Genomic DNA, 15,919 nt, shown 5'->3' on the forward strand with positions numbered 1-15,919 from the left:
GGTCATAATTCTCGACACCGCAACTAAAGTCGGGAATACAAAGTACTAGTTCAAAATTTTATGGATATTAGTCCGCGCTCAATGTGTCTGTGTCTGTGTGTGTATGTGCCTCGCGACGAACATTAGGCCTGTAAGCGCACGTCCTTTATGTACGTGTATACGTCTCGGGACGACAATGTCGTGCGCTGCGCTATAACACGAAAGTGCCCCGTGGAAACGGAAAAATCTTCATTACTCGGCCTAGTGCGCCGCGCTGCCTTTATGTTGGCGCACGCGAAGAGAACAATTCACGCATCCCCCCGACGTGCTGCTCTACACACTCGACTAAAATAACTCGTCTATCCGAAGATGAAAAAAAAAGGAAAGAAAAAAAAAGAACATATATATATTTGAATGAAGAGGCGCGTATACCTACGGCCGTCCCCCGTATCTTTAGCCAGCCAGACGAGAAGAAAACATTTTTCATATTTTCCACCTAGTTGCACTACTGCTCGCACATTTTCTTCGCATTTACTTTTTCAATTCTCGTAGCGGCGATATCTGCGCGCGCCACCGACGCCGAGCCAGCTTCTGCTAAAGTATTATAAAAATTCTTACGTCGAAAGCTCGGAAGCGCATTTTCCTCTGGCTAAAAAATCTAGCTCTATAAGTATATCCATTAAGCACGAGCGAGGATAATAGTGTCGAGGCCGATCCGCCCAAGTACATATATGTCCGCAGGCACGAGGCGAAATAACATCGTCGCGCGAGCTCGTATCACGAACGAAGGATGACGGATGCGCGGCTCTGCTGGCTGCTGCTGATCGCCCTGCTGTCGCTGCTGCCCTGCCTGGGCCGCGCGACGCAGCATCACCAGGAGCGCGGCGTCGTCAAGCTCGCCGTCATCGCGCCCGCCGATCCGCATCACGAGCAGAGCCTGTATCGGGTGCTGCCGGCCGTGCACATGGCCGTGCGCGCCATCAGCTCGGACAGGGGTCCCCTGGCCGGATGGGACATCAAGCTGCTGCACCAGGACTCGCAGTGCTCGAGCACCTACGGGCCCTTGGCCGCCTTCGACTTTTACATCAACCGCACGGCTGGTAAGTCAACGGCTTATTTGCCACAGCTGCACTTTTGCCTTTGCGATATAACATATATTATGTAATACCGAGTAAGGGAGAAATTCCGCCCACGAAAATAGTTGCAACGTTAGTTTAAATTATCCGTTGGTATGCATGTTAAAATTTTGGGAAGCAAACACGGAGCTTAATCCTCGGCAATAGCTGGTTAGTCAGACATTCGAAATCAGCAGAAAAGTCGTGGCGAAAATGGCAAGGGCAGCGCCGCGGTTCAGAGAGCGGATTAAATTTTATTTACCCACAGACTCGTTGGAAACTCGCATTATACAGCACACCGAGGTTTCGCTTCTGTATAACATCAAGAACAGTCATATAAGCAAAATGATGTTGGGCTTTGGCAAACTCGACTCTTGAGGCATTGTACACGAAATACGTAGAAAAGGAAAGGAAAAATACCGCAAACAAAGCTGAGCTTACATCCACATTTTTTAAATTTCACTAATGCACTGCTCAAAAGTCAAATTTATCCCTTTTAAATAAAATAATGAAGAGATGGTTTACTCATTGTAACCGACCACTAGAGTCCTGGTAGAGGTAGAATTATAAACCAATTTGTACTAAAATTGTTTCTGAATTTTCAAACTAGGAGTAAGTTTTAATCGTTCGAAGCGCGTTGAAGGGAGTTGGTATTATAAAGAGACGATTCGCTCCAATAAGCTCCTCGATCTATGCAGAAAATCTAAAGAAATTCTTATTTGCATTCCTTTTACTTTTGATCTGCATATATATCGCGGCTAGACAGATAATCATTGGGCTTGGCTTCTATCTCTATTTGTTTTACTCGTATCGCGCGAGTATCGAGCGAGGCACTCAAACAACATTTCGCACGCTTCGATGCACTATCGATGAATATTGCCGAAGCGAGCTTCTCTTTCGACTAATCGTTGTTTTGGTGATCATTGGACCAGCCGATATGCCTTTTGCGCTTGTACTTCTTTGAAAATACATGATATTTTAAAAGCGGATCCAACGCCAACTGCATTGTAGAGTAAACTATACAGACCGTACGAGTGCACATGAGTATATGGCAATATATCATTCCGTAAGCAGTGGCCTTTTGTGGCAGAATGGTGGACTGTATAAATTTAGTGGATTTTGGTGGAAGCTTATTAGCGCCATGTCGTCGCTTCGGGTACACACCGGAGATTACGAGTATTATGACTGATCCATTAGAATTGATTAAAGGCACACAGTTGGCACTCGCCCCGATGAAGATGTTAATATGATCACATCGTCAGCAGTATTAAAATATAAGGCGAGTCGGGTGTTTGTCATAAAAAAAATTACATCTTCGCTGACGATAAAAAATTCCGCAAATCTCGGCCCTGTCGCGGTCTAGCGATAAAACGCGCAACCGTGAGCCGCCGCTGCAACGCAGAAGCGCGTGCATTTACATACCACAGTTTCAGACTTCGCAGTCGCGTACACTCGGCTCGTTGCGAGTTGCGGTTGTTATGAGGTTTGCGGAGAAACTTGCTCGTCTTTTTTTTCGGCGGAGAATCTCGTATAACGCACACACTACCATCGTACGAGTGTGCGTGCGCGTGCATGTCGAGGGCTTATATATCGCACTCCGCGTTCCCTTTGTACTTTGAGTCAGAGCGTGTTGGTCCTCGAGTTTATGCACGATGTATATGGAAACGGTATCTTTGCTCGAGCCAAAGCTTCGTGTAATCACAAAGCTTTCTCGCGAGCGTACGAATCGAGCGCGCGCGCGTAAATACACCCACGCAGTGCCACGGCCGACGATGAGGTGGCGTAATTTTTTTGTGTACCAACTCTGACGCGCGAGCAATTGTTTCCTTTTTATTTCTGTCTCTCTGCGCCGTGTACAAACGACGTCGACGATGATGTCATGCAGTAGCTACTCCCCCGCAGTACATATGGCAGCTGCCGCCGTCCGCAGCCTCTTAATTATCCTCAAGCGATGCGTTTACGCTGCGGTGCTCGAAAAAACAAAAAAAAGGACCAAAGTTGCGGGCGAGATTTTGAATTATTGCGAGAACCTTTCGAGAAAATTACGATAGTTTTGCTGCGCGAAGTTTGCGAAACTTTTCAATATACTTCGGCTGGTAATGGCCAATAACTCTGACAAATGTGCCTTAAGATTAAGGTGTTGCCGCTGGGCTATCTCTCGGCCCTGCAGCTCCGATCCTTAAGATGCTCTTAAGAATCTGGAGCACTCGTTTTTCAAAACGCATAATTCCGGCTAGTTGTCAAAAAATGTCCTCCACGCCACGAAATTTCGTACTCTTTATTTATTCTTTTGTTATTTTTCCTTGGGTGCGGAAAATTTACGCTCGACATTTGTCATTCTCCGGCGCTGGAAATTCATTCGCAGAAGCACTCAAGATCGGCGTGTGCTGTATTAAATTTGCAGCGAGCGCGCTGAAACCCCTTCGTCGTGCTCGGTGTTATACATCTTCGATCCATGTGCGGTTGATTCAAAAATCAATTGAAAAACGCACCAAAGTGTCACGGGTGTATTATACGCTTCGACCCGAGTGCACCTGAGCAGCCACCTAGATATAGATGTGTATACGTTCGCGCTTTCATATAGGCTGTATACGTTATACGATCGTCACGATAATCCTCAAAGTTCGAGTTTTCGAATTGAATTTTTTTTTATTTGTTCAAAGTTAAAATGTCAAAGAAAACTGCTGTGTGACGTTTGAGAAATTGATACGTTCTTTTGAGAGGGGACACTGGGCTTTTCAGATTTATCCACGCTACCATTCGATCGTCCAAGAGATTTCGTCTTTGCGAGTTCAAAAATGCTAATGCTTTTCTCTCTCTCCATCTTTTTCTCTCACTTTTTCTGTAGACTCGGAAGCTCTCCGGTGATGCAAATCTCTCTCGCAACTTTTCGCACGCATTTGGATTCTTGAAAAGTCTCTCTCTCTCTCTCTCTCTTGACGGTCGCGGGGGCGCGAAGTGGCAACTTTTTCATAAACACATTCCGGACGCAATCGGTAGCAGGAGCAGAAACGGTGGCTGCACAGCATCAATTTGTAATAAGCGTAGTAAAAAAAACTGCAATAGAGGTGCGAAGCCTCGAGAGAAAAGTCAATTTTCCCCGATTTCATCGATAAGTTCGTATAACTCATTGCGCACTATAAGGCTCGCGAAAAACTCGATATATTTGCGAGATGTTATTTTCTCTCGCGTATATACGTCGAGACTTTGGAAAATTAAATTTTTTTCTATACGTACAATTTTCGAGTTGTGGCCATCGTGGTCTCTATATTTACACACAAACGTACATTTAAATGTAATCGCTTAAAAGAGAAAGAAAAATATCGCAGGCTATGCGTGTATTTATGCAAATTGTCGTCGATCGAGTCGAGCGATTCGCGTCCAGGGTATAATAAAGTTTGCGAGGCACAGACCTGAAAAGCCACCCTGGAAAACTTACGAGCTGCGAATAAGTCGTCGTCGTCGGCTCCAGGTGGACTAAGAAAATTATCGAACCACTCGCAGGACGATGAACCGACACGATAATAGATTCATTCGTGAGATTTGAATTATAATGGGCTCGCGCGCGTGGCTGCGCCTCGCTGCTGTAATAATTAGGCCGGATAATTCAATGTTATATACTCGCGAGCGCGCCAACCTCTCAACGCCCGCTTTTGACGAGACAAGCTAGAACTAATTTAAGTTTTCTGGATCAGATGGAATTTCAGTCAACTTGTTGATTGTGCTCTCGATATATTTAAAGGCTTTGGCTTTGCTTTACACATTCATCAAAGTCGAGAATCGAAACATATAAATACGAGTCCAATGCAAGAAGAGTATTATCAACGCGTCAAATAGTGATTTTCTTTGGGTGTATAATAGGTATAGTTTTAGTCAGGATCCCATCATAAAGTGCGAGCTCGCACCTGTGACAAAGAAAGAGTAATTGATTACAAAAGCGCAACTGAAGTGCAGAAATTTCCACGCGATATTCCATGTTTTGATTCGTTAATTGACGATCTTTTTCGCTTGACACAACGAATACTAACGCGCGCGTGCGAGGACAGTCGAATTTCATATAGACGCGTAATTGGATGCTATTTGGCGAATAGAATTGGGCCCTGATGGATATGAAAGGCGATAATTGAAGAAAGATCTGCAGCAACGGCAGGGCAGTTTTTTTTTCGACTGCGATTCAATAATTCGATTTCTTTTCTTTACATTCGTTAAATTCAACGAACAAAGCAAGCTTCGTTTATTGAAAAATTAATATTTTTCTTGTCTCATGTAGCTGTAATATTTCAATATTGTTCGATTCTTCTACAATTTTTTTTTTATTCTTTTTATCAAAATATCGATGAAATTAATACCGGCTTATATCCATCCGAAGTTTCAATTGTTTTTCCGCTCCGATATGAAATTTTCTTTTTATTGACTCTTGACTATAGACACATCGATTTTTTTTCAAATGACATAAACTCAAAAAACCCTGATTTTAACTCAATTAATTGATTGGCAATAAAAAACGTGTTATTATTTTATCCATAGTGCAGATTGGATTTTTTTGAAAACCAAAAGTTACGATCTATTACTTCAAATTTGTAGGTCACCGCAAAAACTGGTCTAAAATTTCAACGCTCGAGAAATTCAGTATACTAAAAAAATATTCTCTCTCAATTATTACACATTTTAAATAAATTCACTAATTTTTTGTTATTTTTGCAAAATGAGGGCGATTGTCAAAATATTTTATTGAATTAAATATAAAAGTATCCATTTCGGTTGCAAAATCGATCAGACCAAATAAATGTAACAATTTAAATGATTGAACTTATCGAAGTGAATCAAAAATCGACGATGGCAGTCGAATCTTCATTTTAAAGTGTGCGCACGCGTAATTCCTCAATCAAGCTTGTAGTTATTTTTCGCTTGTGTTCACCCGTTAGCAATTAGCAGGCAGTAACAAAACCCAAAGTGGCTGTACTTTGCTGAATGCCTAAACAGATTACCGCGAAATGAGACGAGGTAGTTTCTTGCGGCATCTCTCGAGGACCGTACTCGATTTGTTTTCCCCGGAGACTGGACATGTTGCTGCTTAAACTTCATTTATATATAGGTCTGGCGCATCCCACAAAGCCGATGTATAATGTAAGTAGATGCTCCGAGACGCTCCTCTATATCTGCTAGTTTTTGTTCCATTTATAATACGGTCCGAGTTGGTTGCATGTATGTGGCCGGAAAATCGCTTCATTCCGCGTACATCTTGTAATTGAATTGCTTATGCAGTGGCTTATTCGAATTCTCGACGTACCGGTCGGTTTCGTCCGCAGAATACATGATACGCTTTCTTCCTAACTCGTGATATCTCAAATATTCTCAAATTGCATTATTTAAGGCCAGAGCCATGTTTGTGTCGTTTGCCATTCATGAGCTCGTATCCCAAGGATCGTGCAGGATAGTATGGGTAGTTGAGCGAGGGCTACTCTAGGCCCGCCAAAGTCGAACCGACTCAGAAGCAATTAATTCATCGATGATTAATCATTTTAATTGCATTGGATAGCTGCAGCGCCACTTTGCCGCACTACTTGGACCACGATAAATCACATTCGCACGCAGCACGTCACACTTTTCGATTAGCCGAGGTCCACGTGTAAATGGAGCTGCAAAACTTTTTCCTCGGTTCGTCTGATTTATTCGGACAAAAAAGGTCGCTCTGTCTCTCTGTGGCTCTGTGCGCGTGGGCAAGAACAAGAGGCGATCGTGGCTGTGCGCTCGCTACATTATATAGCTTTGAGAGCACTCGTCGTAGTTGTGGGCTCCTGGTCGTATGTAAGCGCGCAATTGCACGGGTATCTATACACACACACACACACTCACGCGCGTGTGCGCACACAAGGGAAGAAAATTAAATTCTTTTGCCCTATGTTTGTTTCGATTGGATTTTTTGAAAATCTCTCGTTCCGGAGTGTAAACAGTGCATCGGAACTAGAAAACTCGTTATCGCATTGCGGATACATAAGTTTTAAATAAATAAAAAGCGAAAATACTTTGGCAATTTATAACTACCGTAAACGCCAATGCTGTACTTTGAGAAATAATAACCGAATATATTGGAAATACACTCGGCAAATCGCCTGTAACACAGCGCATGATAAATACCCGATCAAGTTAATAATCGTCCTGTACATGGCAAATGAATAAAATCTTGCCACTGCTCGCGCGCGTCGATCAAATAATAATAAATATATAAAAGCTGGAGAGCCATTATAGAGCGTAATCATTGCGACGACGAGATTGTTACGAACAACAGCAATAGGCACGAGCGGATCGCTTAAAATCCATACGCATACGATGTTCTTGTATGAATATCATTTGAGCTTTTCATGCTTTCATAAGCGCCAACTAAATACACGTAGCAATACATTTAATCATATATGAATTTGGGAAATAGTGTGAATGTATATACGTGTGCCCCACGATTGATCATATAGAATACTCTCAATAATGATAATTATAAAATAGTCGCGCCTGTATGTCGATACGTTCGTGTACTACACCCGCACGACTTCGCATTGATCCCGGCCAGATTAAATCGAATCTGCTTATTTTGTATTAGCTCTATGGACAATCGATGATGCGAAGCATAGTCACCAGCTGCGGATGTATGCATTGTTAAATTTTATTAAAGAAAAGCTGCAATTATCTATAGATCAGATAAAAGCTTCGTCGGAGTGAGCAGGATTCGTTTAATTAATTATTTAAATGCCTTTAAGAGAATACAGTACAGTCTATATAAAAATAATCGAGGAAGGCTATAGGAAGGCGAGGAAAGCTCCAACTAATCGATAAGTAAATTGAATGCAGCTCAGAAAAAAAAAAATTACTCAACCTGTGAAATATATGAAAATAAAGTGCATCGTCGAAATCGGGTAATAAACCAGTCGCGCAGCCACGCACACTTGTTGCTTTTCGCTATACACGTTTGCTTTACATATGTTAAGCTGCAAGGGGCAGAATGTCAGACACGCAGGCGATGATGACTCCCCGCTCAGGGGCTGTCGACACGAGCTAAGTGAAAAACAGAGATCATATTTTGATAAGACAATAGTCGCGCGCGTGTTATCACCCCGAGCGGCGCGGATGAGAAAAGCTTCCGCGTACGTACCGGATTTCATTTATTTTCGAGAGCGGCTCTGTAATGGATATATCAATTTATGGTACAAAACACTGTGTACTCGGTCTCAAAAATAACCGCACACGCACACTGGTTATGTCACACGCTGATTTCGCAACTAATTAGCTTTTAATGCAACGCGATGGCACACACAACGAAACGACGAGTCAGCAGCAGCAGCTGAAATTTCAAGCGTTGATTCTGCACCACTGACTAAAAGCCCCCGCGCTGTATAAGTTCATTTTCATCGGCACGGAGATATATATATATACCCGCATATATAACGAAAACACTGTCACTCTCTCTCTCTCTCTTCAGAGCCGCTAACCATGTAAAAAGCAGGAATCGATGAGTTGATCGGCTATTCGAAAGAGCAATGGAGCATGACGTCATCGAAGCGCGGGATTTCTCGACCTGTAGTGCCGCGTCGCTGCCAAATGCAAATTTAACGAGATCTAACGTTTCGCATTTTACACCTATCTATAGCTTTGACTCGTTCTTCCTTTTTTACTGTCGCTGCTGCTGCTGTTAACCAGCTTTCTCATAATAGGATCGAGCGTTCAGAGAGGGGTAAAAGCTCCTCTTTCATGCATATATACAGTCACGCTTGTTCTCTCGCTCTTTTTTAAGCTGGCGCGCGCAACTGGAGGACAAAAAATATAAAGTATGTTAATGAGGAGAGAGAAACAGAGGAGGGGAAAATGGGAAAAGGTATTACACCGTCAAGCTGACGACTCTTTCTCGGACTTAATGCTCGAGTTCGCTAGCTTTTATACTTTTGCGCGCGTGCAAACGCACTTTTTAGTATATTATATTATAATTTGAACAAAAGCTCGCTGCTTGTAAACGTCGCGCGTGCAAGCATCTCTCGCCGTTCGTTACGCGCGTCTGTAGCGCGCACGCAAGTTTCTTCGGATGCTCTTGACGCGTTTTTTTAATAACTACTCGTCGAGTTTCTTTGATACGTTTAACGCCCTGGTGTTGTAGCCGTGATGAAGAATCATTTACCTTAACGGACTCGCTGTGCGCAGCGGAGGCCTCGGGCTATACAAAGCCGTCTCTTTTCGTAATGTTGCCCCGAAGGGCCAGCGATTAGCAATTTGCATTGCTGATGGAGCCTCGCTGAATAAAGAAGAGATGCGTCTCAGCTGTATCGATCATCGATATTAAAGTGGCTTTTTTTCTCTATTTTTTCAAGCTTCAACGACTCGAGTTATCAAAGCGCCAAGTAAAAGCTATATAGTCGGGCTGCGGCTCATCGATCATCTTTATCAAGGATAGGGAATAAGAAAGCAGTTGACACTCGGCTGTTTCGAGCTGTTTTTGTTTGTCGCAGCTGAGCCGCGCGATGTTTAAATTACCCGGAGCTGCTCTGTATAAGAGCCGATTTTTTCATTGAAACTTGGATGCTGTATAGAGGCCCGCCGCCGTCGCCACCACCCGTGTCTGTGTGTTCGCTTTAACTCAAGGAAAGCTTATCAAAGTTTCTTCATTTCAAAAATCACAGCTGCTGCTGCTATTGCTGTTGCTGCTGGCGCGACTGCGGCTGGATTATACGCGTGTCGCGCACGTCCCACGTGCCGCTGCACATATCATTGACGCGAAACTCAAATGAATCCAAAGTTGCAGCGCGTGTATCGTGCATCGCTCGGGGCTCACTCTCGATTCCGAAACTATATGTAGGCGCGCCCGCGAGTGTGTCTTTTTTATATATATATTTTTTTGCGTATACACCACCAACTACGACGACCCGAATACGTTGACACACGCGCCCGCGCATAAACTAGATTTCGCAGCAGCGAGTTTCGAATTATTTACGCCGTGGTGTGTGCTTGTGTATATAGGCGAGTAGAGTGTGTATGCCCCGGAACTGCGCGACTACTGCGCGTTATACTGAACTCGGCGAGAGTCGCGAATCGTGCCGCTGAAACACATAACGACATCGAAAAAACGCCAATGGCACACATGCGACGATATATTTGGGATTTGATCGCTCTGGGCTACATCGCACGGAGGAGGAGGAGGAGGAGAGAGGCTAACTTTTGTATAGCGTCGAATGCGTCGGATATCGCGTTGTACACGCTTCGGCTATCTGGGTATACGATACGCGTTACACATCGTTCGCGATGAAAACGATAATTTTTGACTCTCTGTTTTCGAATCGAAAAACAAGAACGTGCGAGCAGTCCCTATGAGTAGCTTAACGAAAATCCTCCAAAGATAGCATAATAATAATAACATCATTTTTTTTATATTTTCGCAGATGCTTTCCTGGGGCCAGTGTGCGAGTACGTGCTGGCACCGGTGGCTCGCTACGCCGGTGCTTGGGGCATCCCCGTGCTGACGGCGGGCGGCCAAGCCGACGCCTTCCGCCACAAGGACGAGCACTACCCCACCCTGACGCGCATGATGGGCTCGCACAGGCTCGTCGGCGAGGCGCTCCAGCACATACTCCAGGGCTTCGGCTGGAAGGTCGCCGCTCTGCTCTACCACAATCACGCCATGGCCAGCAGCCGCGGCATGTCCAAGTGCCACTTCACCCTGGGCGCCGTCTACACGGCCCTCAATCAGACCTCCACCTACAAGAGCTTCAATCAGGAGGCGACCACCGCCGAGGATTACAAGGAACTACTGACGTTCGTCTCGAGTATCGCGCGAAGTAAGTGCTGACGCCGTGCTGCACCGGCGCGCAACCTTTTGTTTTTCAGGCGCCTGCTGTGTGTTTCCTGCTGCCTCGAGCTGCGGTAACTACGTTATTTTTGTATCGCTGACTCTTGCCTGCACCACTTTTCTTTTTTGCTTTTCTTACGCGCGCAACGCACAAAAGCGAACGACTAACTTTTTCAGTTGATTTTCAGTTTTAATAACTTGGACTCGGCGAGCGATTTACTTTTTGAGTTGTTACTCGAGTCAAGCAAGAGGAAAACTCGTAGATTAACTGTCGAGGACTCGACTTTTCTCGCCGACTGCTGATATTCCAAGTACCTTTAAAATTCTGAGGCATTATTGTTTCGAATGAGGCAAGGCAGATGATGCACGCCCCGACGAACTCAAACTTTCGGGCGCATAGAATTTATGGCAAGGTGATATCTGAAAAATTGACTTGAGATTTCGCACTCATCTGCCCGTGGAAGACGTAAAAATGCGCACATTTTATAAACCCACCGAGTGTGTATTATTGCCATCAGTGCCGCGCAATTTTCCTTTTCGCCAACGCCGCGACTGATGGATCGCCTTTTGGTAGATTTTTCATCCACGCGTGCAACTCGAGGGAGGACACCATCAAAGTAACCTGCAGCGAGTCGAGTGAATTTTTTTCTTCTTCCCGCGCCTCGTGCGCAGCAGCAGCAGCAGCTCACAGGAGAAAAAATGCTTTTCACCTGAGCTTGGACCGAGATTATGCTGCCGACGACTTGCGCGCGACCTTTGTGTCTTGCACGATGGAATGGAGAAAGAAACTTTTTTATGCAGTGTAGCCTTTAATGTCCTGAATTTTCATGCGGCACTAAAAGTGACGTTTTTTTTTGCTCAAGAATTTAGTGCTCGCGAGTATAAAGAAGATTAGACTAGATAATCTGTACAACAAAAAAGTGGCATCCTTAAAAAAGGATTACCTCAAACGTATCACCAATTTTCTTCCTCTCCTAGCAAGATGCTATTAGAAAACGAAGCTTTATGCTTTCTCTTGCCTCGAAAAAGTTGCAAGGGAAAACAATTTCCACCCGTGCGGCTGATCAGAAATTTTCTTCCTTCGGGTAAAAGAAGTTTCAATGACGCGGCGTGCAAACTTTAGTTAGCCCTTACATGCACGCTCGAAAAGAAATAAGCGACTTTGTTTCGTACGAGTATTTGCACGTAACTCGTGCAGCGTATATATATGTAGTGGTAAGGATCGAGGCTCAGAACCTCCGAAACATTCCCTTCTTCTACATGTTTGTCTGAATAATTCAAGTGGAGTACGTACGCCAGCGTGTGTATATCTGCAAGAATATTTACCGAATGTCTAATGCGTGTTTGCTCTGCCGAGCGCTGCGTCGCTGGCTTTCGGTAGGGTAGTAAGGAAATTAACCGCGAATCGTCGTCGTCGTCGTCGTCGTCGTCGCAGTTCATTTGCAACGATTAAGGTTGCTCGGTATAGAGAGAAAATCGATGTAAGCTCGAGAAAAAAATAAAACCAGCAGCCCCGCAACAGATCGAGCAGAGCACAGCAGCGAGCCGAAGCTCGCCGTAAGGCTAACTAAGGCAGCTTAAATACATCTTCGGGCCCGGCAACGGCGCAAGCTCGTAAATTCATTAATAAGAAAATCCATCTTATCGCCTCCGTATACACAGTTTCATTTTAATAGACCTGCTGCTGATTGTATGCAGTGGTACGTATAGAGCGAGACTTTATATAGCGTGTCACACGCGTATATATATAATATGTGTACAGCTCGGCAAACATACATATTTCGATTCGCGTGTGTTTTGCTGCGCTGCTCGTGACAGATCGTAAAATTGTTGGCGCGCGCGCGCGCGTACGATATATCGTTATACACGGGGGCTGCTGTTACTCCTCCTCCCGCCTGCCCCAACTCCCTCCCTTCTCTTCCTCGCACTCTTCCGTAAGCTGTCACCTCTGCCAAGTTATTATTGGAAAACACGCGTGGGCGGCGATAATTTCACGAGCATCGATAATGAAGCGGACGCACATTATTCTTTAATTCGTCCGATTGTTTTGCGGCGTGTTGACATACGAATCGTCGATGTATTCATCAAACGCTAATTGTCAAAGTTTGCCGCTTTTCCACGCCGCACGAAGCTATTATTATATCGCTGGGCTCGAACCTACAGATCTTGCCATTCAGCAATTTTTAGATAATGCAGCAGATATTTGCAGCCATTTTTGAGCTCATACACAGCCTACGCTGTTTTCCTTTTACTTCCTTTCTTATTCGGCTTGTTTTTTCTCTCCCCTATATATAGTTCTCTCGTCGCTGCACAGCTCGCAAAAAAAATACCACAGCGAGCTCTAACAAAACCACCTACGGCTATCGATATACGGAAGTGCGGCACGCGGAGCTTTTTCCGTAAACAGCAGTGCCGAGAAAAGAGTTTAATTATCAGTAGGCGGGCGGAATTGGATCGAAGAGATGTCTCGCGTGCGTAAATATCTAAAAATAATTGCAGCTCCACTCGCGACGAATATTCTCATCATATTTCATGCGTGGGTTTCGGTGACGAGAAAATAAATAAAACGCGCAGGGCGCGGAACTGCAAAATTGTGTGTGTATACGTGTATGTGCGTGTGGAGCGAAAAACGCGTCTCCGGGAATACGTATGCAGTTTGTCTCGAATCGAAGCTTTCGCGAGACATACATAAGTCGTAAAGTACGAAATTGGAAACTCGTTTTCAACGACGGCCACTGAATGAAATTCAACTGTACTGGTCAATTTTATGTGCTATCGCGCGCTGCCTCGTAGCATATCTGCTGCCGCTTTTTTTATACCACTATAGAATTTTCGAAAAAGCAAAACTTTAATTTTACCCAAGTTATCCAAATTGTATCTTTCCTAAAAAAAGCTAGCTCGTAATATCGCATATTTACTTCTTGGGCAGTCTGCCTTTGTGCTGCGACTGGCATTAAAAAAAGCTCACGTTGGCGCACACATGCGATTGTGTATAGTATTATCGGGAACGACTAGCGGAGGTGGTGGCTGTATAGCATAGAGTCGATCCAGTCCATATAATGGCAGCTCAACCGAGTACATACGTATATATACGTGGCGCGCGACTATACTTATCTTTCGCACTCCATATCATAACAATAAGCAATAAACAGGACCGATCTATAGTACCGAAGCATGTGGCGCGCGCTGAGGAAATAGAAATTCAATTTTACACATCACACACGGGGGTACGAACATCCATGTCTATACGATCAAGACGCCGGTGACGACGAGAAAATGGAATTTTGCATCGCGCGTTCATCGGGGCTTTTCTCCGTATATATCTATACAGGCTGCACGTAAGGCAGCGCCTCGCTAATCGCACTCGCGAGACTGACTCGACACGTCAAGGCCGCTGCGTACAGCGACGCTGCTGCACTGCACTTTTGCCTCGGCTCGCATGCACGACGGAGCAGCAGCAGCAGCAGCTTCTCGTACTTGGACGGAAATTCTGAGCTTCGGGCTATGCGAGAAGCTCAAGTTTCCACACTTTCTTTCTTTTCCCGCGTGTGTACCCCCAAAGAAAAAAGGAACACACTTTTCTCGAAAGAGTACTTGCGGCTAAGAGAAACACAAAACTTTGTGCCCGCTCGTGCATAATTAACTGATTAGCGCTGCTGCGAATCGAGATTTTTCTCCAGCTAATTTGGAGCTTTTTCGGAAGCCCAAGGGGGAGAGGGGCCACCAATTGGGAACTTTTAAAAGAAGCTGATCTTGCGAATCGCAAGCGTAGACATTAGCAATGCATGATAAGCGTGGATATCGTATACGCATGCAAACGCTACGAGGTTCGACGAGATGCAGCGGCTTTGGTGGTTTGATTGATGAAATACCGCGAGCTCGGTGAACTTTGCCCGGTGGCAGGTATATTAGCCTGAGGTGCCGATGCTGCTGCTATTGGTGCTGCTTGGGGTACTGCCCAGTAATTCGATTGACGCTCGCTTTTCTCTCTATGCAGTTCGCGTGCACGAAGGTGCGCGCAGCAGATGATCGATACTTGCACGAGCTTTCTTCGATCCAAGAGATCCTGCGATGAATAATTTGATACATTGCACAACCTTGTACTTTTTTTCGCATTACATAATTCTCTCTTGTTATTTTTTCGTTATTCAACCTTTTTTATGAAAAAAAACTCGAACATCAAGCTTACAATGAAACCCTTCGTACTCACTATCAACTGTCAATTTTATACCTTGTAAATCAATCAAATGTTTTTTCATATACGTTGTTTTACAACACGATGAAATTTTCCCCCATTGATGGGTATGACTAAGAAATACGATTTAATTTTAGCTTGATACGTGCGCTGCGATAAATCCGGTCGTTGTTTCGAGCGACTTGGACTTTTCCCATCCGTCCAAGTAAGAGACTTTTTTCTTGGATGCGCGCGACGCACGTACCCAAAGCAAATCAAGCGTGCCGAATTGAAATTCTTTCAGCTAGGCACGGATAAGTATCGATGACGATCCCTCGTGCACTCGTGCCGCTCGAGTGAAAAGTCGACTACCACAATATATATATCGAGTAAAAGATATATACGTATATAAATATATTTCTTTAATGGATCTGCTTTTTCTTTCATTTTTTTCAGTCGTCGTGATGTGCGCCAACTCGACGACCATCCGTGAGATTCTCCTGGCCGCAGAGGAGCTGGGCATGGTCGACTCCGGCGAGTACGTGTTCTTCTCCATCGAGCTGACGACCAGGTAGAGTATATGAGCTCGACCAAAAACTTGCGAGTGTATAAACGCCGCGTCGTACGATCCATTAACGCGCGACACACCGCATGCAATGTATATTCGATCGCTATATTCGGGTGCTGCTTTGCGGCTTTATCAGGCTTCGTTATCGACATTGATGACTACATAAGCAGAAATTAATTTCCTCCCCCCCCCCCCCCCCCCCCCCCCCCCCNCTCTCGTACTGCACGCGTCGACCATATATTCGAACAATTCGATCCGTC

At 44.7% G+C, this 15,919-nt stretch overlaps 1 protein-coding gene across 4 annotated transcripts in view; it reads left to right on the forward strand.

Annotated features, from left to right (window-relative positions):
• Window positions 1–15,919, forward strand: part of LOC106648159 (atrial natriuretic peptide receptor 1) — a 68,749-nt gene that overhangs the window by 15,909 nt on the left and 36,921 nt on the right. For 3 of the 4 annotated variants that reach the window (XR_002763446.1, XM_023458674.1, XM_023458675.1), the window contains one exon: window positions 15,548–15,662. Coding sequence is in view for 3 of the 4 variants with exons in the window: in XM_023458674.1 (XP_023314442.1) it covers window positions 15,548–15,662 (115 nt within the window). In the remaining variant the exon portion in view is untranslated. Of the gene's footprint in view, window positions 1–891; window positions 1,080–10,510; window positions 10,907–15,547; window positions 15,663–15,919 lie in introns of those variants that run through there. The other variant, XM_014364842.2, reaches the window with a different exon arrangement.

The sequence above is a fragment of the Trichogramma pretiosum genome, unplaced genomic scaffold (genome assembly GCF_000599845.2).
Source record: "Trichogramma pretiosum strain Unisexual culture from Peru unplaced genomic scaffold, Tpre_2.0 scaffold24, whole genome shotgun sequence".
Lineage (NCBI taxonomy): Eukaryota > Metazoa > Arthropoda > Insecta > Hymenoptera > Trichogrammatidae > Trichogramma > Trichogramma pretiosum.